At 40.2% G+C, this 27,894-nt stretch overlaps 1 protein-coding gene across 4 annotated transcripts in view; it reads right to left on the minus strand.

Annotated features, from left to right (window-relative positions):
• Positions 1-27,894, minus strand: part of LOC134530487 (CBP80/20-dependent translation initiation factor) — a 152,098-nt gene that overhangs the window by 101,516 nt on the left and 22,688 nt on the right. The window contains exon 1 of one of the 4 annotated variants that reach the window (XM_063365337.1): positions 8,400-8,846. The exons of 2 other annotated variants lie outside the window; for them this stretch is intronic. In XM_063365337.1, the coding sequence (XP_063221407.1) occupies positions 8,400-8,504 (105 nt within the window). In that variant the 5' untranslated portion in view covers positions 8,505-8,846. Of the gene's footprint in view, positions 1-8,399; positions 8,847-27,894 lie in introns of those variants that run through there. One more of the 4 variants, XM_063365335.1, reaches the window with a different exon arrangement.

The following is a 27,894-nucleotide window of genomic DNA, read 5'->3' on the forward strand; positions in this document are numbered from 1 at the left end:
TCTCAAATGTTACGTGGGCCATTAGGTGGCAAAGCAAGACACAATGTAAATGACTCTGTCTCACTGCTCCAAACTGTTTGTTATTGGCTCAGCGTTGTCCAGACACGTCAAATAAACTGCTGCCCAATCATCGAAGTGAAGCAGATGAATGTTTGATTAAAATAAACTTGCTACCGAACGAATCCGCAATATTTTCGTGACTCTACTCGGATATGGGTCCGGTCAAAGGTCCTTAAATCGACCTCCAACATGCCACTTGAAATAACTTGAGAAATAAAGCAATAACGCTATTCGCTGTTGTAAAGGCCATGCCAAACTGTCAAATATGTGTCTCCAATATATTTTAAAACAGAGATGGAGGGGTAGTATTGGACGGAAAATGGCTTCTGATTTCTCCATCAAGCATGCCTATTTGGACAGATAACTTAAATATGTTTTATATCATGTCACACTATCAAAGTCTATCTCAAACTTTACAATTTTAATCTAAATTTTGAAATGAAATAATGTATTACTAAGCTGGATAAAATTTTATAACTATTTCTGCATTAATTTTTTTTAATTTTATAAATTGAATTTACAATAATATTCGTTACATTATGAAATAAATGTTCAGCGATTGTTCAAAGTTTTCTTTTCTACACATGCAATTCTTTCGCACACGACATTCATATTAACTTTATTTTAGTTGTTTCACTTTTATAACCTATTTAATCGGCCATTTTAAAGAATCGTTGTGGCGGAAACGGATGTCATTTTCGTTTTCGGGCACTATTTTGATTGGCCGATTGCATCCAACATCCAAGATATTTTAGAACCCGTTCTATATGCAAAATATTTGATGAAAACTTAAGTCATCCAACTTGTCAAACAAACATGGCTGCGCTAATGACGTTTTCGGTGACGTCATAACTCTCAAACTATATTCCACACAACATATTGGAAGGTGTTGGAAGCAACAGATTTGACAGTGCAGCTGGGCCTTAATTCACTACTTTGTATATGTGGAATCAAATCCTGTGTCAATCTTACGTGCACATGAGATAAGACTAGATAAGGCCTACCTCCAATGTGCCACGTGCTCTTGCGTCGTGTTAACTGCCACGCACTAAGTGCGTGTAGCGCTGCAGCCATGTCGTAGCGTTCAGTTCCACTTCGTTTGCTGACTTCTTCTTAACTTAATAACGCAAAGTAAAGTTTTAATAAAACTACAAGCAAGCGAAACAGCAAGCCTATCCCACTGGCTATACAGTAACGCAGGTGTAAGATGGATGTGTAAATTCCTTTGAGCCACAAATAAGTAATATTATCTTCTTGCTACGCTACGGTGGGTTGGAACGTCATGAAACATGTATACTTAAAGTCAGCCAATGAATGAATTCGACGCTGTTTGTAAATGAAGTAAACGAAGTCGACTTGCTAATTCCCATTGACCACTTCCTCAGCCGCAACGCGATGTCAGAGGTGATATTTAAGTCTAGTTTACGTTTGAGTACTTAAGATTTAAGGAAGGATTTTATTACTGATAATAATACACCACTACACTCGTATACAAAGAATCATATTTTAAAGAAATAACGTGTTCTTAAATATTCAATCGTAAAATAGCTTCACACTTTCCGTTAGGTGGTGGATTTGACTCGATTCAGTCTTGATGTAGACTTTTGGACATACGCCATTGCTAAGCAATGGCGTATGTCCAAAAGCCTACATCAAGTCATGCACTCCCATTGCACGAATCTTTCAAAGATAATACTCGATTCAGTGTTATTAGAGCCAGTTTAATGGATGACACAAATTGGTAATCAACCTAAATACTGAGTTAATGATGCTACATTTTAAATTCATCCATCTATCCCGATTCTGTGTATATACATTGAGCCAAGGTGAGCACCCAGATCAAAGATCACGTTACTAGCTGATGTAACAGAGTCTCTGAGAATGTAACAAGACGCCCAAGTGTCATCGGAGAACTGGTACGGTGACATAACGGGGCGGAAGCTGCCAGCCCAGAAATAACACGTTTTTTTGAGAGTTAAATTATTACGGGTACAATACTGCTGTTTAACACGGGCGAGAAATATTCTATAATTTATTACGAGTTCGGCAATGTCCATACTTTGTCGTTAAATCGACAAAGCTATGAATACTGTACTGTACGTTCTTAATTTTTAATTCCAACGAATACTTCATTCTTCAAAAAACACACAACTATTTAAAACTAGTTACCAAAGAAGAGAAGTGAGTTTATTAGTCAAAGCGTTTAGTATTTTAACGAAAACGTGTCAATTAAACTAACTTTTAACTTAATTTTAAAACAAATTATTTTCCTAAAAAAAAACTAAATATAAGTTTAAAATGTTATGGAATTAAAACTTACAAACTGAGTTCTAAATATATCTAAAGAGTAACTGTTTAACTTCACATTTAATTTGTTAATAAATTGGTTAAATATCTGAGTTTATAATAATCTTAAATCTTTTCATTTATGAAAAAAAAAAAATAGAAATATGGAATTCCAATGCAAAGTTTTGGATATTTTTCTAACGAAAGTTGCCGTGGAGAAATATTACAAAAAGGAAATAGTGACATGAATCTAGCATAACGCGAAATGAATCCGATATTTTTTTTTCGGTCTCTAGGAATTAATATGTGGTGGTGATATGAGGTGTTGTCAGGAATAGTTTTGGTTTGGTTTGATTGCTTTGAAAATAAAAAAATTGGTTATCTGTAAAGTCGGTTTACGGACGATAGTTTAACGTGACAACGTCATAACAAAACATTGATGAAATGATTACGTATTTATGAATAAAATTTAATCATTTTTATTGAATTATCACTATTTTGTATGGATACAAAGAAGGAGTGAAATGCAATCTACAATTTAATTGATAAATTTACTTTTATTTGCACTCCTTAATTCAAATATGTTTATTACTTTAACGAAGAGATTATTTTAACTATAACTTTTATACATGTTTGCTATTTAACTTCTTCCAGTCTGTGTTATTCTGTTAAGGATAGGACGATGATAGGAAAAGTAGGAAACGAATGGGAGTGTTTCAAGGATGATGTGAAAGAAAATGGCTTACCCAACACCAAGATGTAGTCAAAAATAATACATTTGCGCCACGGACTCTGCAGCAATGCTAGGAGGAAAGGGTTAGCAAAGAGCAATGAAAATGTTACATTGAAATGCATGAAAACAGAATTACGCCACGGACTCGGTCGCAATGCTAGGAGGTTCAGGTTAGCAAAGAGCAATATAAAATGAGCGTAACTGGACACAGCGAAACGGGACAATGTGCGTAACGGGACACTTTTTCGTGCGTGCAGCCGGTGTACATCGATTTATTAGACGTTGTCACGTCAAAAAGGGGAGGAGGCACCAAAATGAGTTCCTGCTCCGGGCGGAAACTAATCTAGTTACGTCCCTGCAGAGGAAAAATATTCACGGAGCGCAAACAGGAAAGCCAGACACGACGGCGCTGGGCGAAAGTCTTGTGGACCGGAAAAGCGGACCTGAGATAATGGACGCCGAAGTAATCAGCGCTGTGAGACCGGCTGGCACAGAGAAAGCCACGCGCTACTTTCTCCCCTGGTAGGTGTTCAGTCACTCCGCACAACATTTACGGTGACATTCGTACTTGAGATGGCAAGTGCAGAGTTTCTGGCACTCAAGTTCGGAGAAATGCGGGCTACAGACGCTTGCGTGGCACACAACAAAATAAGGAGAAATAAAGAACCGTACGATTATTTCTGAACTTTTAACCGCAAATTTATGGTATGAGGTAACGATTATAACCGCACTAACATACTTGGAAGACACATGTAATAAAGTTGGAAATCATCGTCAACGTCAAGAACACAAGGAACATTTCAGAAAAGTTATTAGCAGGCAGTTAAGACATACTATTTTTTCCTTAATTCTCTTTAATGTTAATACCACAAGCAACATTTCATAAACATTACTAGCAGGCAATTTAGGAATATTATAAATGTTGAGTACTTATGTGAACACATTAAGTCAAGACTTAGGGATCAACAAACGTCCAGAGACAATTTTTTAAATAATGTATAGTAAATTAATATTTTAAAGAACACGCACTTTCCCTCATGTTCATTGTTGGCTCTAAGTTTATTGAACGTTAAAATTAAAATTCCGGTATTATTTCATTCAACTTACTTCCTTAATACATCACTCATTGCACCTCGTATGAATGAGCCCAGGGTTTACCTTGTGTATATGCAGGTTTTACCTGGGCCCAACTTAACTAGCTAGTTATACTCTGGAATTAAGATAGGGGAGTTAGTCATGGCATCAAATGCTGCCATGGCTGGCCAATCCCCGAACAAAGCACGTGATGCATGTTACCCTTCCTGCACGGCACAAACCTAAGATTATTAGGCCGGGTTTATAATCTACGGAAGAAACGCAAGAGAGCAAGACTCAAAATGTTATAAATCGCACTTTAGAGTATCTACCGGTTAGTAAACTACGCAAGGCGCAACAGCAACGCAAGTATTGTTTAACTTCTTTCTTGCATTTTGTCTTGCGTTTTCGACGGACATATTAGACGAGAAGTTATCCGTAAACTTTTAAAGACGCAGACGTTATGTACAGGATGGTCTTTTTATCATTAACATAATGTATATATACCTACTCTGAACTTTCACACAGAGATAGAAAATATCTTCTTTAAAATAAAATTACTAACAATTGCTTTGGTTTTCGTGATATGAATTATCAAAAATATCTCGGGGTAAAAATATGTTTTCTATTGGTTTACATATTATTGGCATAGTGTTGGTGACGTCTTAAAACTTGGGTGCTTTATAATCGGCTGTGACGTTGTTTACGTTGGTTGCGTGTCGCGCTGTTGCGTTCCTTGAGCAGTTAAAAAAAAACGCCTTAGGCGTATAGGCTTCGGCCCCTCCCAAACCAAATACACTCGAGGTCTGGGGAAGAAAACCAGCACCGGGTCCATCTGCCTCACAATCGGCATCGCCATCACCACCGGCTAATCTCGGACGGCTGGCCACGGGGAACCACGCACTGCTCTATGGGCCAGCACGTGTTCGTTCTCGGCGGGGGTCCACGCCGAGGTCACGGCGTGTCAACAATGGGACCACAGCGATTGACTGTCGGATGGGTCGTTACCACAACGCCGAAATACCATAACGCCGAATGTCAAAATTGACCACGCCGACAGCTAGAAAACTGCTGTGTACCACAACGCCGAAATAACAACTGAATGAATTTGTGAGTGTTTCTTAAATGTACCTTAACGCCGAAATACCACAATCAAACCTAACCTTACCTAACCTAGCGTAATATAACCTAACCTAACTTAACCTAGCCTATCCTAGCCTAGCCTAACCTAGTCTAACCTAACCTAGTCTAACCTAACCTAACCTTTGAGGCAGTCCTGCAATGACATTTTTCGGCGTTAGTGTATTTCGGCGTTGTGGTACATCGGCGTTGTGGTACACAGCAGTTTTCTAGCTGTCGGCGTTGTGGTCAATTTGGCATTTCGGCGTTGTGGTGCGTCTCCCTGTCGGATCACTTAATATATGCAATTTCACATGAATATTACTGTTCTATTCTCAACAAAAAAAATTGCAGTGTACTTAACATATGCTATATTTCCCAGCATTTTACATTAATTCAAATTTCACTGAAATTCTAGGTTGTCCCTATGTTCTCTGATTCTGGAAACACTAGTTCAACCGTACTTGATTCGGTGATCGTTCCATTCTTTCGCATGGCTCCTTGCAGCCGCCACACAGCGGCTCGCGAAGCAACGGGACAGGGTTCGCCCGCTAATTGCGGCGGCATTCCTCTCCTCTGCTCTCTCCTAGCCGCCGCCAACACGCCTTGTCGTCCGTGTGTCTGGCCAGGCCATAGACTAGAGGTCGGGTAGAGCGGTTCTCGTCCTCTGCGCACCTGCCCGTCATTGGCTCACTATACGCCCCGTAATATCATGGACACATATTTTGCATTTTAACGAACCTACGACTTCGTTAAAACTTTTTAACTATTTTTTTTTTAGTTTAAGCTTTGATAATTTTAGTTTATGACCATTATGCAACTATAAAAGTATTTTTGATGAATAGTCAACCAGTATCTCAAATCTTGTAAAACGTACCATGACATGTTTTTGACAATACTGCTGTCAAATTAACTGTGTACTTCAATGCTGTAATCATAAATTAAGTCATGCGAGTTTAACATGCGCACCTTATCCTGTATTCGCTCTGAGATTCAACCAGTAATTTATTAAGTTTTTTTTTTGCGCCTTGGTAAAGTTGTCTCTGTTCTTTTCAGGTGGCCTAGTGTACATATTATTTCAGCTAAGTCATTCGTAGAAAAGTAATTAATGAATTCACTAGCGATGCAATTCAGCAGGGCATTGAAATTAGTTATGAAATGAAATTATGGTTAAGAATGCTCTGTACTAATAATTCTATGGCTTGTACTGAAGTTTAAATTAATGTGTAATTTTTAATGTGCTTTTATATTATTACGCTACAAAGATCATTGATACCACACTAACATGGACTGATTTTTAATGTGGCCATATTAATGCAGATATTTATTATCTTTTGTCTAACAGAGAATAGGTTCAAATAAACATTGATGAAGGTTCTGATACCTTGTAAAACTATTACAAACCTGTTCTGTCGTCCTGTTTCGGTGTTCATCCAGCAACATTTTCTAGCAAGCCTGCTTGCTGGAAGCAGCCCACCTTACCAGCATGTCGGTGGAAGAGAAAAATAGCAAATACTTTTTAATAACTTAAGTTCATGCAAGATGGAATGTCCAACAGACGACTACCGAACCTAATAGGTATAACTGAAACGTGATAAATCGTAAATTATATAAATGTAGATCAAATACTTATTGGCGATCAAAAAACTACTTAACAACAGAGAAAAACGAGAGTTTTATTTTTTTTAGCGGATAAATATTTCATTTGCGTTTACTAGATAAAAAAAGGGCACATGTTTTCATCTGTGATTTTCTTATAGACTTATAGATAAACTTTAACTCACTGCTACACAGCCATAGCATAAATCAATGCTGTTAGGGAAATGTTAGGTACGCTGCAAGTACAGATCGCAGTCTACTAACGATGGCTTCGGCCTTCCCAGAAGCCCCACTGAATAGCCGCGTAACCACAGGATTTATTTTTACATGGTGCCTTCCTTAACCTTCTGCCAACCAAAACATCAGTGTGTCACTGACGTAGTTACACAGATTCCGCATTTGACGGCGTGTAAAAGTAAGCAAAAATGCCATAGGCTAGAACTAGGCAACTAACATTATTGTAACAGTCTGTTATAAAATATCTCATCAAACAATAAAATATTGCAAAGTGGAATAACTAGTGAATGTGATCCTTATTTTTATTAGCTTTGTGAAATTGTGTGAGTGAGTGAGTGTGAGTGAGAGTGTGTGTGTGTTGGTGTGTGTATGTGTTTATTTAAAATGTTTGTTATAGGTTAAAAATTTTAATTTTAAGTTTAATTGAATCATGTTTCATTAGTTGCTAGTAATTAGTTTGTTTATTTAGTTTGTATGTATTTTGCAAGTTATGATGTTCTTGTTTATTTGTATTTTATTTATGTTAGCTTCCTTATGTATATTTGTTTTGTTATAACTTTACATTTAATTTTACAAAATGTTTGTGGTTAAGAGGTAAACAAGGCGGCACTCATTAACTTCACCACGTAAAAAAATTCGATAAATATTTTTTTTTCTTAATGATAGTTTTACGTTGGGAAGGGTACGTATATAATTTTAATATAGAAAGTTGTAGATACGTATTTTTAATGCAGAAATGGATCCAGGAGATAATAAACAATACACGTCCTTGAAACGTCTCAATCTATGATCCACGTCAGTCATAATCTGTAAACACTGATAAGAGAATTAGTTTAAGCTGATAGGTTGAGCGATTTGAAAGTAAAACATACGGAAAATTTCTTAAAGATGAATATCAGCCTAAGTATTGATTAAAATAAAGTTTGAAAATATGTTTTAGCTATGATACTGTTTGGTACAAATAATACAATACATATGAATACATTATTTATTGTCCTTAGCCAAGTGTAAAAAATTAACGAATTACTCAATAGTTAAATATGGTATGATTCCACTCTAGTGAGGGGAAATACAAAAACAAATGCTGATTTGTGTGTTACCGAAATATATTTTAAATTTTAGATACAATAAAGTTTCGTAGTGTTAGAGTAGAATGACTAATAAAATTATCACAACTTTTATTTTATTTTTATATGAACAAGACACATGACAACAAACAAATTCATCCGGTGGTCGCTTCGAGCAGCTATCACTAATTGTACCTCTCAAAGAAATTGCAGTATTTACGTACCCATCTGGAAATGTGCACACGCTGGCAGTTTTCCTTGTAACCCGAGTGACAAACACCTACAGTCGCTGCACTACCGTACAAGCACACACCCGACAGCGCGCACATACAACACACGCAAGCACGAGGTGAGCGAGCGAGAAACACGTGCGAGCGTGGCCACAACAAGCCCTACGACAACAACATCCGCCCGCACTTCCGTCCTGCCGCCGTGACGTCACGCGTGCACGCGCTCCACCTCGCCGCCAACTGTGCGGAAACTCAATCGCCTCTCCCGGGGGCCGGGGCGACGCTGGCGCCGCGCGGCGGTCGAGCGCGGAACTGCGAGGACCGCGGCCAAGACGAGCTTGGCGCGCGCGCGTCTTCCTTCTCGCCGAGGCGTCGCGCCGCGCCGGGCGGAATATGGATCGCCCCGCGGACGACCTACAGGGAAACTGTGCCGTTAGATGTAAGGCGTGGTGCGCGGCAAACCGGGCTGCTCCGAGGAGGTTAGAACTGTGCCTCCTCGGGCCTCACGCGTTTGCAACTGATTAGAAGAGATAAGATGTCGGCGGTCTGCGACACCAGCACGACCTCCGGAATGCCTCGTAATATATACATCGATCTGGCAACGGGATACGAACATTTTTAAGTTTAAAGTTCTTATTCATAACTAAAAGACCCTTAGATTAATTGTATTTTTTTCAGACTGTGATTAACATGTGTGTGTGTGTGTGTAAGTTTCCTCGACAAAAATTGTTACTTTATCGCCTTGAAATGGACACACTTCAAATGGATTCACGTGATTTGCAAAGGCGTGGAACCAGCGGTAAACGTTTAATCGAGAAACAAATTCCGAGTGATCTAATAAATTGATAAATAATCGAATGAAGTACACATTCAGGGCAGAATTGAAAAGTGGTTTCAGGTGGCGCCCGTCAACCCTGAACGTGACGAGAAATGAGATCAAAATATGGAGCAATGGCAGTATGCACAAGGCAAAGAGCGGTAAATAAGAGGACTCAGAAATAAATGACATTTTAAGTTTTTTAATCTAGATGACCATATGTACTACTAATTTGATTGCTGGTGAAAATCTTGCAGCTTTCACGTAGGAAATATCCATTCCAGATTTTCTTGTTTCTATGTTTCAATGTTCCTGCCCTTTGTTTCGGAAGTATAAACGGATCAAATGTATTAAGTTACCATGGTATTAGAAAACTATAATTGTGGTCCAAGGTTGAACAGAAATGACCTTAGCCATGACGGACACCACCGATATAGAGTCAGGGTTGATCGCAACCATCCTCTAGGCAGGCTGTCAAGGCCGAAATGCCACAGCTCGAGGCAAACCAATGGGCTTGCCGCCAATTAGTTTTAAAAATACGAGGCAGTTACTTTTTAAAGCGCCACGGTAATATTTTACTTTTAGGTGAAACCTGATTTATTGGATTTGTTTGGAGGGTTCACTAAACTCCTGGCACTGTAGTACTTGTTTCTATCTCAGGGCCCGACGAGGAACTCAATACATGTTTTTCTTTAAAACAAATTTGAAAACATTATTTGGCATTGTGCTTCAACAAAAAAAAAATTGTTTTTGTACTTATATACGCGCATTAGACAGGGGTGCCCACAATCGGGGGGGGGGGGGGGGGGGGTAACGACGCAGACTGCGTCATTAAAATTTCATAAGGGGGGGGGGGGGTGTTTGTCAAAAGACGAGTGTATATATATATATATATATATATATATTATTTACATACTTATAGCTTCTAATGTGAAAATACGTTTCTGGTGCTTTGATAATTGAAAGGGATATTGTATATCAAATTGGCAACCCCGCACTTTCCTCAACAAAAGCAGTTTGGCATCTGTCGGTTCAGGATGGTCCCTATCCCCGCTTCGACACGTGCACAAACGCATATGACCAAAATTATTATTATTAGAAAATTAGTTTTAATTAATGCAAAATGTGACAAAAGATAATATTAAAAAAAGTATAATATTATAAAATCATTGAGAAAATGGCACAAAAAAATTCCGGGGGGGGGGGCATCATTAGGTTAGGGGGGGAGTCATAGTGTTGGGGGGGGGGGGGCACCTCTGCATTAGAAGTTATACTTCCTTGGTGTAATAAAGAACTAAAATTAATTTCGCATGCAAATTATTAATAGAAATAAAATAATAAAAGATGTGGCGTGATATTATAAATATGGTTGTTAAAGTATAAATTAAATCAAATTTAAAAAAATTATAAATACTTACTAGCAGTATTAATATAAATACGTGTATAAAATTAATTATTTACTTAAGTAGAATAATCGAGATTAATTTTAATTAATACCTAATAACAATAAATATACATTATTTATATGTTGTGCTGCATACTGTATGGTTGAAAGATACATCACCACAACTTATAAAAATAAATCGTTAAGTATTAATTAATAATATTATTTTTAGAGCATACCACGTTTCTTAAACCGTTTTAACATTAATTATTTTAATTCCTTTACAACCAAGTGTATAATATGATCCGTGCATTTTTAAAGACTACGATGAAAAACCCTGTTTTATTTTGCATTCTTGGAAATTCTGCAGAACTGGGTTAAATTCCACAACTTGTATAGTTGCACGCGGAATTTCTTATGCTTATGTGTAATGTGAAAAATGCATAGGTTTTTAAATATATATAAACAAACAACTTTTAAATACGAAAATTCTCACTTTAAAGTACACATACAAAAAATTTCTTCAGTAACTTTTAATCCATGGATTATTACAATTTAGTTGTTTAAAATATTAATTTGAGTATAAGTGCATTTTGTACAAAGGATTTACGGTTGACTCCAAACTGCTCTGTTACACTGAGTTTGTACCCACGTGGCTCATTGCCCCCATTTCAACTTTTAAGTCTCCGTGCATGACCACATGAAGCAGAATCCTTCCTTAGCATCGTGTTCGGATCGCCTAATGGGTAGGCCAATGGCTTATCGTCACTGTTGTGTGGGTGAACGATACACAAGGCGTTTGTTAGTCCTATTATTCAAAGATATTTACAAACACTCACCCATAATTCCATTACACGAAAGTGTCACCAGAAATATCGTGGTCACAAAGGGACCTGAGCTACTACCTATGCATTCGCTCTCATTTTTACAAAAAAAAAAAAAAGATAATAGGTAGAGGCATAAACACTAATGTATACCACAACATTCAGACAATAACATTGCAGCCCACTAAACATGTCCTTGATTTTTATGAAATTAAACGCAATGTTTTATGTCAATCCTAACATATACTGAAATAATTAAATTATGTGGTATGCAGTTTTGAATTAATTTTTCGTATGTACCCTTCGTATTCAAATATTTTATTTTTAGTATATCATTCATTAAATCAATAAAAATGAATTTTTTTTTTTAAAAATCAGAGAAACCTAAATTTTTTTAAAAAAATCAGAGAAACCTGAGTTTTTTTTTAGGGTTTTGAGAAATCATATTTATTCCAAAACGAAGGCTTCACACTAATGGATAATTCAAAACTGTAAAACATTAAATAAGGACTTTTTTATTAGAAAAAAAACTTTTTGAAACCTTTAAATATAGATATATTATCAATTTATTTAAAATCATGCGCCAAAACAAATTATTAGAAGCAAAATATTTTATGATACTACCACTTAGCAAACTTCAGTACCTTCAGTATGTTTTCATTGTTGAAACTAGAAAACGATCCTACTGCATTGCTCCTAAAAGCTGCAGGTTCAACACAGACTAACTTCCGAAATGACTGATACAAAACACAAACCTAGCCGTCGAACTTAAGGAGGACACATAGGAACCTAAAGACGCCATATTGGTTTCAATTTTTTTATGACGAAACACTTTTTTGAGGGTAAATATCTTAGCTTTCAGTATACGTCATTTATTAGGAGTAATTTTGGAATGGAACGGAAGTCGATGAACGGAAATGTGTAACCAAAATGGTGAACCCACGTGTGGCAACATAAACCCGTATATATCACTTTCGTAAATATTAGAGACATACCAACTTATTGGTAGGCCAAATGTTACTTTGTGATAGTAAAACTACCCTAGAACATGTTTTGTGAACTAAAATAGTCTTAGTAAAAAGTAATTACAAGTTTTAAAATACATTTAAAAAACTGGCATTACATTGGTGATAATACCTAATCTCTTATTTAATTGTCAAAAGGCTAGATAGTACAGCGGAGTCGGCCTCCGTAGCGTATTCGGCAAATCACCGGGCTACGGTATGGAGGTTCTGGGCTCGAATCCCGGGTGAGACATGGGTGTAATTTTTGTTGTCTTAATACCAACAACCACAAATACAATTACACAATAACTTGGGGTTATACAAAAAAATACAACATTAAGGGGGGGGGGGGAGATGATTGGCACACTGGTGAATGCCACCCATCTTTTTATAATAAAAAAAGCTGTAGAGCGCGCGCTTGTAGAGCTCAGGGGCGAGTTTTTCACGTGGTTCAAACCTCGTCACTTGAAAAGAAACTTTTTAAATACATAATAATATATTATATAATTATAATGTTGAATCATATCAATAAGGTAAGATTTGTTTAAAGGAAGTATTTACAGACTGATTGACGTCGTTTAGGTAAAAATATATATACAAATATATATTTAGTGTTATAAATTGTGTTTCAAAATGTTTGAGGTTAATATTTTAGTAATACCATAGAATTATAACTTCTAGCGTGTTCGGAAACTTTAACTGTATAATGAATTAACTGTATAATGATTTTTAACAAGATAGATAGTATTTTAATAAAATTACTTGCATATCAGGTTAAAAGCTGAAGATTTGGATTTTTTTTTCAATTCATTTTTGCTTTTATAGGAGTTGTTTCTAATAGTTTGAAATGTCCAGCTGATTCATATTATCTTTGAAAGATTTGTGCAATGGGAATGCATGACTTGACGTAGGCTTTTGGACATACGCCATTGCTTAGCAATGGCGTATGTCCAAAAGCCTACGTCAAGTCAGCTGATTCATGCTGCTATCTGTGAATGATGGTGGCAAGAAACGTTTGCGATTCAAACAGCGAATTCTAGCGGTGGGGGGCAGAAAGTACGTGTGATTCGCGTCTAGAAATCTTGGTTCTGTACTTGAAAAGCGAATATTTTATTGATCAGTACGTATATTTCTCAGGTTCAGCATTATTTTAAAGATTTCGACGTTGAATTTTGTGTTGCAACTTGGGAAAATGAGAACGGTTGAATTGGCTCGTTACCGGGGGTTGGATGTTTACACATCACTGGCGAGGCGAATCGGAGAGTCCATGGACTTGCGTCAGATGCTCTCTGTGGGGACAAACCGCGCGTCACCCTCTTGGACCGCGGTGGGAGTGGTCACGATGCGGGTTGGGGGGGGGGGGATTTTACACACATCGTGCACCCTGTGATGCATTTCACAACAGCTTTACACTACACGCCTCACCCGGGCCTACTTAGGACACTTGAAATTTCACAATGCACGGAAACGTAACAAATAGCAACAAATGAGATTGTTTTTCAAGGTTACGAAGTATCAATATAATTAAAATTATACATATTTTCCTTTGAAATAATAGCATGCAAAATTTACATATATGATAAAAATAAACGACAAAGTAATATTATAACACTAATCCGTGCGGTTTCGTCTCCGACTGCGTGCTATTGTGGAAACTATGATCCGTCAGATCCGTCTCCGTTTACGTGATCCGTCTCCGTTTACGTGTCCTTGTAGAACGGGCCTTAAGTCAACCGCAAGAAAACCCTACTTCCTTAAAATTGCCTGTTTTCCTTGTTTACAGCGGAGTACGGAACTCAGAATTTGGACTACGGCGTTATCGTCGGCTTACTTCTAAAACCTTGTAAGTTCAGATTTTCCCAGTTTTATATTCCGGATGTGTTTGGTGTATTTGTTTAATTTTTTCTTAGTGCATATGCTGATAAAACCTCGTAAGTCAACTCTACTTAGTCTCTTTTCTATTCACAAATTATAAAACCTCGTATCTTTGTCAGTCGAAACCGTGTTCCAGAAGCTCATAAGTTCTCCTGTAAAATTGACTGAAATGGAGTTACGAGGTTTTAGAAGTAAGCCGACGTTATTTTGTTTTACGAAGAAACAGTTATGTCAACACTCTTCGCTTATTTCAGGTGATTCCTCAGTTAAAAATTGCGTCAACTCAGTGTAAGGGAAGAGGTTGCGCGCGGCAGGCAGGCCTCGACGCCTCTCTGCACCCGTGGTCCCGCCAGGGGAACGTCTATTTCGAGCTGGCGCGGCGCGGGGGCACACCTCAGAGGACGCGACGCCACGGCGCATTGGAAATAAACCCGCCGTGCGCAGCTACGGAGTTGAAACGTCCTAGGTTAGGTTGGCAACCGCAGTCGCCGAGGCCTGTGGTGACCTATCCGATGCCGATCTGTTGCCCAAATTCCGCGCATGCGCAGAGCTAACTTTATCGTTGATTTCGTCCGGATGGTGGACCCGCATCTGGCGCTACTAACTCGTATCTGGTCATTTTTGAGATATCGGGGGACGTACCAAGCGTGTTGGTGTGACAAATGAAACTTTATGACAGTTAAACTATACTCCAATACATTCCGTAGGCCCTACACTTTAATTATCACGAAAAAAAAAAAAAATCGTAACTTATAAAGTACTTGAGAAATTTTTGTGCTATGCCGTAACAATTGTATCAATAGTATATATAATGCGTTGAAACCAATTTATAGCCTCGCGCAGGGCACCGTTTATTAAAACGGTTCCCGATTTGTTTCCCTACCTGGGATTCGGTTTGGACACGTTCTGGAACACGGCCCGCAAGTTAGGTTACGTTTGTGTTCCAACAAGGCGGTGCTTATTGGCTACCTCACCCGAGTGGCTTGGAATCCCGCCCTAAACCTCTCTCCGTGGCATCCGTTGTCGGCGAGAGCCCGCACTTCGCGTTGGTTGACAGTTTCTACGGAAGTTTTTCAGGTCTTGGCAGTTTTTTATAGTCGTTTTGGCTGTTGGTCATACGTGAGGGTCTGTTGACAGGTTACTTTAGAATAAAAATTATAACAGTCAGATAATTGATAAATTACGATCCTAGAGATGAGGCTTTTATAGTGAAGAATTTTTTTAATACGTACTGCAAAATACATTAGTGCAGAATGTTACTCTCTCATGCGAAAATTACTGAAGAGGGACTGGTAAAATTCCCATGTCCAACGATCTGTAGACTAGACTCTATACTCCTATGCATTATATGGGCCAATGACATCTGTGGATTGTGTGAGGATTAATGACTGGGTCGCATGTGATTAACTGCTTCGTTTATGCCAGGTTTTGTATTGGCTGTAGAGACTTACGGGAAGTAACTAACATGCTGTAACCTGTTTGAAAATACAGCATTAAAGTGAAATGAATACATAATCTGGAACTTGAACTACGATTTATCACAATATGGCACCTGGTTTCTGCAAACTAACAAATACCGTATTGTATTACTAGAGCCATGTATTTTTCGCGGACAAATCTGGACGCCCATTGGACTGCAATAGGGTATACCCACGCCAGCGGTTTCTCCCTCGTGATTGGTGGCCGTCTATAAGAGACGAATTTGCCACCTTTCACCAAGGTAATCAGGACCAGTTTGCTTCCACACAAAATTAATGCAATTAGTGTGTCGACAATAGATTTGCACCTAAGAGAAACTTAACCAATCACGAAACAAAGACGATGCTACAATGTATCAACATTCAGCTAGCCTCGAAATACTTTCCCGAAATATACATGCCCCTAGGCATGACCGATTAGAAGCCAATGACAGACACCTTAAAAAAATCTGACCGAGTCACGCACGACCCGTAGAGAAGTTAGTGTGGCAGAAGCCAATAAAAGCATGGCATAGGCCTGTATCCCAAGATACAAAAATAAGGGTTTAGGTGCTACATCTGTACCCTAACCGTATTCCTAGTGCACAATAGGTCACGGTCAAAACCCTTAGTTTTAGGGAACGGATTTCGGTGTCGTATCTGTGACCTATCTTTATTGCGGTCTAAGGAGCGCTCTGATTGTTTCGCGAAAGACACACGCCCCTACTCATGCCATGTAGAATAACCCTTGATCCAGTGACTAGAGACCTGAAAAATTCGCGGATTCATTTTGCGATAGGCTGGAATCAAAATACATGTGCCTTTTTACTGCATCAATGATTGGGCCACAGTTTTTCTGAATGACACTCGGCCAATGATAAACCTTTAAGAAAAAAAGTATCGAATCACTAGCGTCCCAGTTAACAGGTGTCACGAGTCAGTAGCCAATGAGCGTATGTAATTTTCCCGCGTGCATAGAGGATCATGGAGTATATCCTACAGGTAATTAAAATCTCGATTTTTTCCGGTCTCTACCAATGACACGGGTCATTCATGTGTACAAACACTTGCAACCATGACTGTTTCCAAATTATAGTGTGATTTTACAGAGCCATTAGCCCGTGGTTGTTGCGCGGATTCGTTTGGTAGGCTGCGTGTGCTTCATGTTGGGGTGTGGACCGCAGAGCTCTTAGCACGCTCTTGACGACCCTGGGCCAGTCATAAACAAGGAAAACAAGTGATTACCCAACCACGTGTGACTTGCCAAAGATTGTGACTTTGCTATTGACCAATGAGTGCCCTAAAAAGGCTCGATTATGATGATGATGATTATGATGATGATAGTAAGCAAAATATGTCTAGCTTGGAGTGAAATGAATCCGTGAAATAATTAAGAGACTGGAAAAATTGGCGATTTCAATGATAGGATAGACTCCGTGATCATCTATGCACTCGGGAAAATTACAACCTGCTCATTGGCTACTGACTCGTAACACCTGTTAACTGGGATGCTCGTGATTCGATAATTCTTCTATTGAAGGTTTTTCATTGGCCCAGAGTCCTTCAGATAAACAAAAAGTCAAACGTATTGGGATTCTAGCCTATCGCGAAATTTATCTGCGAATTTTTCAGGTGTCTATAAATAATCGTGGCTCTAAGAATTTCTTGTGTATATGCATGTATATATATGCATATATGTGTGTGTATAAGTTTATATGTGTGTGTAAATGTACATATTTTGTAGTGAAATTATGGATGTCATTAAAATTTCTACTTAATAGTTTGCAGTCTAGACTGCTGCCAAATATTTAACACGAATTTTTCTGGTCCCTAGTGATTATGTGAATACTAACTTATTGCAAAGTCACGTGTATTTGCTTGTGCATGTCAACGTGTAATTCGTGACTTGGTATTGGCCGGGAGGTGCGACACCTTCGTTCGGTCTGCCGCGTCCTAGGTTGGAACGCGGAGTGATCCGAGCACCGAGCTATGCCTGCTTTGGTCGGGAAAAATGGCACCCCGCCGCGTCAGGGGACAAGTCTGGTCGAATCTCCGGGCAAGCGTATTTGTCCCTCACGCCTCCCGTGCGCAAGCCAACCTTCCCCGTCAGTAGCGCGTCAGGCGTGGAGGAAGAGCGGGCAATTGTCCCTGTTGACAAACCGTGTGGAAGGGATGAGCCGGCACGTTGATGAGGAGAAAGAGAGGGGGAGAAGAGGGGAGAGAGAGGGGAGGAATATTGGTCAGACTCGCCGCATATAGTCGGTTGGTAAGCCACGCGCCCACGGTGATGACGTCACGGGGGAGTCGCCGCGGACTGCGCAGTAGAAGCTCGCGCCACGCCAGCCACAGACACTGCCTCGCAATGACTAGCGCAGGAGCACGACAGCAAGCACTTAGGGTTCGCCTGATGATTCTCCTTGCCATTAGGTTACAGGCCTGAACATTACAGTCTGCCTGCCAGCGTTTGATACGTAGGGGGTATTTATTTTTCACACAAAAAAAAAATTGGAGACTAGATGAGATGTAAAAACTATAGCATCGTCTGTGTTTCGTAATTGGTCGGGAGACAAAAAAAAACGGTTAGTGCAGGCATACCATATTGCAGTCTAATTGGGTTTTCAGAGGTTTTCGCGAAATATAAGTACCTGTCCCTATGATATGTCATTCGCACAGACATGGTTATTTGCCGTCCATGCTATATATACTTACTAACTGTTCTATACACTTTGGTGTGCTCAACTCGCTGATGCAAAGGTCATCCTATGGGCTAGGTCAGCATATAGAAAACAAAAGTACCTATGTACTTTTAGAAAAGATTCCTTTGGAAACCAGTTGCCAAGATATAGTTTGTAACACTACAAGACACATACTGTAACTTTGTACAGCATATGGCTATGTTTCATTATGCATTTATGAAATACGTTTTTTTATAGATAATACTGTGTATTTATTCCGAAAATTGGCGCATAATTTTATATTTTAATTGATGTTTCAGTCAAGCATAATTTTTTAAAACTATGTAAAAGATAATCAAATATTGATCCCTTAGAGTTTATATGGTTGTATCATGCTTATTATTTGCGCAGTTAATGCTGAGAACGTTTGTTTACAAGTAACTCAACTATTGGGGGTACTGGGATAGCATAAATGCCCGGGTAAGAATCCGAACCCAGTATTATTGCGAACACTATTTCGTAGTGATACAACTGTTTTCATGTGAACGTGTAAATTTACAAATATCCGTAATTTTATATGAATATTTATGTTTCATATACAAAAAAAAATTACAGTTCACTACAGCCACTCTTATTTCGAAAATTCATTGGGTATGAAAGAAGTCTTGAAGCACACATGCATCTGCTCACGCTGATGATTGGGATACAGTTCTCTCGACAGTCATGATTATCTTGAACCAGTTATAAACAAGGTGTGACGAAGTGATGACTCGTTAAAATAATGTCCCAGTTTCAATGGTATATTGTGAAAGATTAATTTATACTATTTACAACTAATCATATTAAAGGTAAATTAACCTAGTTATTCGTACAAATTTTCAATATGTGCACCTTTAGTTATACGGCACACATCCAACCTAAAGTCCAATTCTTCTCACGCTTTGGTTAATAAGTCTGGAGTAATAGCCTCTTCAATTCTGTGATTCAAATGTGGCAAATCATTAGGTAACGGCGGAACGTAGACACGTTCTTTTATAAAACTCCAAGGGGGGGAAAATAGCATGTCGTTATGTCAGGTGAACGTGGAGGCCAGGTAAAAAGAAAAAGGGGAGGTGTTGTCTGTAAAGTCGGTTTACGGACGATTTTTTAACGTGACAACGTCATAACAAAACATTGATGAAATGATTGCATACTTTTATGAATAAAATTGAATAATTTTTATTGAATTATCACTATTTTGTATGGATACAAAGAAGGATTGAAATGAAATCTACATTTTAATTGATAAATTTACTTTTATTTGCACTCATTAATTCAAATATGTTTATTACTTTAACGAACAGATTATTTTAACTATAACTTTTATACATGTTTGCTATTTAACTTATTCCAATCTGTGTTATTCTGTTAAGGATAGGACGATGATAGGAAAAGTAGGAAACGAATGGGAGTGTTTCAAGTTTAATGTGCCTCGAAAAAGTCAAATCGATTGTTGTTCCAATCGAGTGGAAGAGAGATAGATGCGGCGCAAGCGTACAATGAGCGTAAAGGGACACAGCGTAACGGGACAATGTGCGTAACGGGACACTTTTTCGTACGTGCAGCCGGCGTTCATCGATTTATTAGACGTTGTCACGTCAAAAAACGTCTGTCGTCTCGACCATTACGATTAATCAAACGGTCAGGGACTTTGACGTTAAACCACTCTCGTACAAATGGGAAGGAGCTCCATCCTGTTGCCAAATAAAGTTTTCAGGTTCACCCTCTACTAATTGGAGAAAGAGCTATTCAGGAGTCGCCACATTGCGTAGGTGGCGTTACAAGCGAGAAAACAACAAAGCAGTACTTGCGCATGAGCTTATCTAAAACTGCATGAGTTACTCTTTAATTGTGACCTTGAACCAACACTTAACACCGCTTAAAGTTGATAATCAGAGACCGGCAAAATTCGCGGTTTCGATGGCCTTCAGGATAGACTGCACATACCCCTGTACACTCGGGCAAATAACGCAAGTTCATTGGCTGCCGACTTGTAAGTCGTCTCAGCTGGTTTGTCTGTGATTCGATCCTTATTTGGTTGAGGGTTTATAACTGGTTGAGATTCGTCCAGATGAACAGTAAGCCAATAGCAAAATTATCTAAAAGGTATATGTGTTTGAATTCTAGCCTCTCACCGAATGAATCCGCGAATTTTGCAGGTCTCTATTGATAATATTAAATTAATAACTAGGACATTCTTTTATGTTCATACTGTACATTGGCAGGTTTAGTCGAGCCTGGAGAGAAATGAATACGTACGCTAAATACTCGTGGTTTTAGTCAACATTTATACTTTTCTATTACCGGCTAAGGATCGCCCAGGAAGCGTCAATCATCAAAGAAAACGTGATTTATAAGTGTTTCAATCCTACTTCGCTACCAGATGAATCCGCGAAATCCTAATGACTCCAGGGAAGGAAGTCTTGGAAGTTTGAGTGTCTGGCCCTCGACGGCACACTACTGCAAACCACAGCCTGTCGCATGTCCATTGGCTCCTGACTGCGAGAGAATCTCGGCTGGGTCATATGCACAGACTAGAAGAATTTGCGGATTCATTTCGAGATAGGCTAGAATCCAAACTAGTTTACCTTCATGCTACTTCTGTGATTGGATCACAGTTTGCCTGAACGACTTTGAGCCAATGGAAATCCCTCAACAAAAGAAGTATCGAATAACAAGCAACCCAGTTAACAGGTGTCATGAGACAGCCAATGAGCAGGCGTTATTTTCCCGAGTGAGGATCGTGGAGTCTATCCTTGAGGTCATTGAAACAGCGAAATTTTCCGGTCTCTAGGTATTAGTAGGGACCGGAAAAATTTGCGGGTTCAATGACCTCCAGGATGAACTCCGTAGTTCTACGTACACTCTGTTAAATGTCACCCATTCATTGGCTGCTGTCTTGTGAGACGTCCCAGCCTGTGATTCGATAAAGCTTTGGTCGTGTGTTTCTCATTGGCCCAGAGTCATAAAGGTGAGTTGTGAGCCAATAGCAGAGGCAGCACTGAGGTATAACTATTTGTATTTTAGCCTATCGTGAAATGAATTTGCGAATTTTTCCGGTCTCTAAGTATTAGTAGCTTGTGTTCTTTTTGATTTGACATCTTTCTTTCTAGCAATAAGTTATATGTCGCGTTACGCTCATATCCTGTGGCGTGTGGCCTGGCCAGAGGAGACGATGGTTGGCGCCCAACGAACGTCCCGTGTGGCTCTTGTATCTCTTAGCACTGGTTCGATTCCAAAGAAGTGGTTTGAAGCCCAATATAGTCTCGGAGGCCTAGCAGCCTTCGGAATTTCAGTTCTTTAATTGCGCCGTAAAATTAATCTGCCCTTACTGCTTTATTTTACGACGCGGCACTTTGAATTTGTTTACGGGGAAAGTACTTTCGTCACAAAGACTCAAAACACTTAAGGAAGGGGGGGGGGGGGGGGGGGGCAAGCGCAAAACACAGCCAGTGCAACAAACTTGAGTGATGAATGTTGCTGGAAACCGTAACTGTCGCGGCAGCGCAGTGTCTGAGTGGTCCCCAGGGGCACAGGGGCACAGGGGCAGACGGGCAGACGGCCAGGCCGCGACCCACACGTAACGGTTCTACGCAACATGTAGTCCTCCAACCTGCACCTGAGCTCTCCCTAACCCCCCCCCCCCCCCCCCCCCCACGCGTTTACCAGCACGAAGAAGGTAGAGTGAAGATTAAACAGTCTTTGAAGAATGAAGGTTAAATAACAAGAAGGAAAATAATAACTTTGGCTGATGCACTTGAGGTACAAATAGGAACAACGGAAATGGATAATAAGCTTGCTACAGAAAGACGATGTTGGTTATGATGAAGTACATATATTATAGCAGAAACATGGATATGAAGATAAAGATAAGGAAGAAATTGATAAGGGCGTTGTATGAGATATAGCTGGACATATAAACGTTTATTGGAAGTATGAAAAAAATATATATAACATACATAATTTTATAATATATTAATATTCTTACAACAGCACTTGCAATAATGTGTATTTATAGCTATTGTTACGAACGTTAGCAAGGCCACGTCACGCGCAGGTGCAGAGCTAACTGGGCTGCATCACATGCCGCCGTAACATGAGATGTGCCGTGCGCACCTGGGTCACCGTTTTATCTCCCTCCCTCCAGCCCTCCGCTCTCCCCGCGCGGCACTGTTAGTTTGACATCCGGAACCTGACAGTTGCAGAGTTACACGAGCTGCCGACACGTGTTTTCGAGAGATTTCTGCCATCGGGACGGCTCGGAATGACGCGTCTGGCCCCGGTCGCTCTCGTGAGTTCTGGAACTGCGCCGGGGCCTATATATATATATATATATATATATATATATATATATATGCCCGAGGACGTCAGGGCAGAGAGTCAGAGTTCAAGAGAGAGTTCAGGCGGGAGCCTTCCTGCAGCGGAGCTTCCGGGGCGATAGCGCCGTGGGTGCGGCAGAGAGGCGAAGTCCTTGGACGAAGGTTCCAGGGCAGGGAGTGAGTGAGTGAGTGCAGTCGGGAGTTTTCCCGCGGCGAAGTTTCTGGGCGATAGTGCGGCGGAGTCCCGAGCGAAGTTCCGAGCGAAATTCCAAGCGAGGCGTCGAGTGGGACCTCGGCGAAGGGGAAGTGCGACGGCGGCGGCGGAGTGCGGCAACGGAGTCCTGCGACGGAGGACCACGAGGGGTGCTGCGGCGAGAGTTTCACCAGAGGTGAGGCCCAGCGAGGCGTGTGGATTGTGAGAAACGAGTGACTGGAGGAAGCAACCTTTTTTTTAAGTACAATTGATTAATTGGCATATTTAGATTATTAGCTAGTAATGTAAATAGTGGCAATAAATAAAACTGTGTGTGATAAAAATCTTTAATTGGGCTATCCTTTGCGAACCCGCAGTAAATCGTAACACTATTATTAGCCCATATTTATTTATAGAATTTATAATATAAGATTATTCAACATTTATTATAAAAGACTCCGTAGCCCTAATAGCCCTAGAGGTTTACCAACATTATTATTAAGAAATGGCAGCAGGAGGCAGAATTATAATAAGAAGAATATACAAAACTCCTAATATGCCCACACGAGGGATAAGATCTAGGTAAGATCTATGAATCAACATAGTTAGACCGATTTGTAAACGGAAATATCTGCCCAAACACCGGCCGAGATAGCGGGACACATGCCCCGCCATCTTGGATCCGGCCATTGCTTGCTACTGTTCTGTACTGTGACATATTTCCCCTAATTACTGGGCGACAAAGCATTGCAGGGAGCAAGGGTGGACGAACAGGAAAACAAAGCGGCGTGATCCACCGGGAACCAAACCCAGATTTCCTTGGACATTCGAGACATAATTTCAACACTTTTTGTGTTTTTATCGGTCGATAAGGCGGTGATGTGTGCCGTGTTTAGTGAAATTCTTGTCATGATATACACGTTGCCAGTTGGAATAATTATATATATAAAGCAGGCGATAAGTTGAATGTTGTGCAGCTATTGACACAATTGACCGTCAGAAAGTTCAGATCAGATGGAATGCAATATGGAAGCTAAATGCACCCAGCTAACCTCGCATATAGATACAGACAAGCAACATTAGTATTATTACTTGGCCACAGTATAGAATGCAAATGGCTGATGGCTGATGGCTGTAAACTTTAATTGCACTTGGCATTTGACCTTGTTTATTTGACGCGCCCTAAAGAAGAAGCCAATGAGAACACCTGATAAACATGCGAACGAAATCCTCCAGAGGAATGACTCCAATCTGACAGAGAATTGCTAAACCCTATTTTTGAACAACCGCCAGCGGAATTAGGTTTCGGACAGACATCACAACCTGTCGGAATTTTTCCGCTGCCTCCTTTGCTGGCGAAATCTCAATTTCTCTAGAGCAGCGGTTCCCAAAAGATGTTCCTCGGAATCCTGAGGTTCCGTGGCAGGGTCACAGGGGTTCCGTGAGTCAACTACAACATTTCTGCTCCCACTATGAAACAGATTAACGAGTAAATTAATTAGGGCCTAACCGTATGTCTACATCGCAGTCATTACAGACGAAAAGGGGCAATGGGTTGAGAATGTTGTTGAGGGAGATACCCCGAGAAAACTACCGGCTTGTGGCAACATCGGCAAGCACAATTACTGTCAAGTAACTTTCTTTGAAGGAGCTAGGGTTTCAAGTAAATGTACAAATTAGAAAGAAAAAAATGTAATTTTACATTAATATTTTCATAGGTGGATTTAGAGGGGGGAGGGGGGGGGGCACGGAGGCACGTGGACTGGATAATACGACTTCTGAAGTATTAAACACGTATTATACTAGTTCCCCCCCCTCCCCCACAGAAGACAATCCTGGGTCCGCCCTTGAATATTTTTGTTCCACTGACAAACAAGAAACGCCGGAGCAGGTCTCTGCGCAGATCAGCCCACGGCGTGGCGGTAACCGGGCGCTCCCAGCGCGCCGCGCGGCCGGCGGCGAGAGTCGGAACTGAGTCCGGGCCGTGTCGTCAGCGCGCGAGGAGGCAGCCCGCATTCCTGCGTCCTGAACCCCAGGCTGGGTCATGGCCCCCGCAAGGGTGGGGCTGGGTGGACCCCTGGGTCCAGGGCCCGGGCCCATTTCATCTCAGTGTGTGAAATTAAATATACATACTCGCCGTGGTTATTTCAAAGTAAAATAATTTTATAAATAAAGCTTAGTTTGGACTTATGAAATAGTAACCATAATGTTACCTTGTATTTCCAGGGTAAATAACATTCTAAAAAGATTGTAGGTAAGGAATAACCATGCAATTATAATGTAGCAAGTGACTAAAATTGGGTAGGGGGGGGGGGCGTCTCCGATCCTGGGTCCAAGGCCCGTAATCGAATGTGGTGGCCAAGGGCGTAGGAACCGGGGGGGACAGGGGGGACGTGTCCCCCTGAACTTTTTGGGTGGAGGGGACTGTCCCCCCCCCCCCCCAACTTTCTAGATCGTGATATTTTTATTTTATAATATTATTCTGCCCAACTTTATTTGTAACTTCTTCACTCTCAAATTTTATCTTAAGGAAACAATAACAATTTTAACATCGATGTATCCAATGGTTAGATACAAAAACTGCTTAAAAAGCGCTATTTTGCACTTTTAAAATCAAAATTTTCCGGTGGAGGACCCACGGACCCCCCGTCTTAGTAAGAGGGGAATGGGTTTACATGACATCAAAATCATTATTTGTCCCCCCTCCCCCCAACTTTATGAACACAGCTACGCCAATGGTGGGGGCCGTGGGATGGGTTCACAACTGCACAGCAGTGCACACGACCTGCGCGAGGTCGGTCCACAGCTGAAATATTGCTGTTAATTTCTGCCGACGAAATTTCGCGATGTATCCGACATCTGTTGGCAGTGTTGATAAGTAACTATATTAACTACCAACTGATCATCGCGTGACACCTGACCAGCAATTCGTGAGCACAGTTTTTTCCACACACAAATGAATAATAGTAATATAAAAAAATTCAGTCAACCATTCTAACCACGACACATTTATATAATTTGCAATTTTTGCTAGTGACTAATAAGTAATATCATTAATTAATTTTTATAGCAGGAATTAAAAATCAGCATTTTAATACCTCAAAATGTTTTTGCTTCATACTCTACTCTCGTTGGTTGTTTGCACCATGCGTGTCCGTAGCAGAAACAAAAATATATTTATTTACTTTCCACGCGCACGACACGTCTCCCATGTGCACGATCGTCCCATGCGCTATTGTGGACCAGGAGGTTGGAAAACATGGCGGTCAAATCTTGGCGCGCTGTTTAATTTCCCGGCAGTCGCCGCCACGTGCGCGCCACCGACTCTGGGCGCGCTCCAACATCAACTGGCCACTCGCCGTCCGAATGCAGGTCCGCCGGATCACCGAGCCACCGACGCTTTTAGCAGAGTGTATTCCCGCGCCTTCCAACATTTCACTTCGACTACGCGACTGCGCGAGCCCCACGTCCTGTGGTCCAACTCGAAGATCACGCGCCGACGCGGCAGACGGCCAGCTCTGCTCAACAAGTCCCGCAGATTCAGAAGGCAGGACTAATGAAGAGGCTCTGCATCTTGCTTTACTTCCTCAAATAAACCTTACATAAATAGTACTCCGCCTTCACTCAAGCATTTGGGTACTAAAAACCTGAATGTAAAGACGTTGTTACGTTAACTGCCTTCCTGCCCTTAACATCAGAACCGATTCATTACTAAACGTTTGTTTCTCTTCAATTCTGAGAATTATCTTAAAAAAATACTTGTATTCATATTTATAGTAGATTACATGAAATTAATAATTTTAGCAAACCTAACTTATTACGTGCCTGACGATTGTATTCATGTCACTAAGCGTATGGCTGTGTTAAAAAGTAGATCTTAAGCAGGATAGGTGTTTCATATACGTTCTTTACAAGTGGTTCAACAAAAGTTGAAATTTACTCAAATGACGGTTTTTTTTAATCATCGATGTACAAAGTTTATGTTAAATTTAGTAAATGGAGGAGGCATTGAGCAGTATACCTTTGACTCCGAATGTTACAAAAATGTGTACGTATGAAACAAAACTTACTTCAATTTATGTATTTATGTTTAATGTTCTTGACAAAAAAATCGATAAATAACAGCGCGGTACCAATAAGTAGGCTCAAGCTATAAAGAATATTTTTTTAAAGGCAAAATTCGAAATGTACACTGTAGTAACAGCGCACTGCTTTACTCAAACACGAAAACAAACAAACGGGGCGTTCGTGACGTCAACCTAGACAGCAGTGGTGCAACTATAACAGCCATTTCCCGCTGAAAGTAGGTAGCCTGGTAAACAAACCGTCTGACACATTTGTAGCCCATAATCTCTTGAAACCGTGTTAAGTAAACCAGACGACGAAGAGAGCGGTGCCAAGGGACTTCCCGTGCAAGACTAGTTAACGTTAACATTTCCTCCGTTCATTTACGTCACAACTTACAGTACACCGAGGTAGTTGTTTCAATTCAATACTTCGAAATAAAGAATATTAAGTTAAAAAAAAATATTACTCACCTATAAATCTTCCTCAATTTTAATACAACAGTATATGTAGTAATAATCATACATTCACTTTTTGAGAACGCTACAGTTGCCTACATTTGTGGTTAAAGCCTAGCTGGATTCATAACAGCTATAAATACTAGTGGGTGTGAATTCGAGTCATGAATAATTCTTGAAATTAAATCTGTACGGACTAAGCATAACTGGGCACTTGAGAAGACACTTTAAAATAAAATAAAAAACACGACAAACCAACACCCTCGTGGCTAGGTTCCAAGACCAACCATGTTGATGTGTCTTACACAAATAAGAACTGTTGTTTCAGTAAGGCAGAAGAACTGAGAACGCAGTTTCATTACAGGCAGTCCGTGTTCAG

Source organism: Bacillus rossius, chromosome 3, assembly GCF_032445375.1.
Source record: "Bacillus rossius redtenbacheri isolate Brsri chromosome 3, Brsri_v3, whole genome shotgun sequence".
NCBI classification, from domain to species: domain Eukaryota; kingdom Metazoa; phylum Arthropoda; class Insecta; order Phasmatodea; family Bacillidae; genus Bacillus; species Bacillus rossius.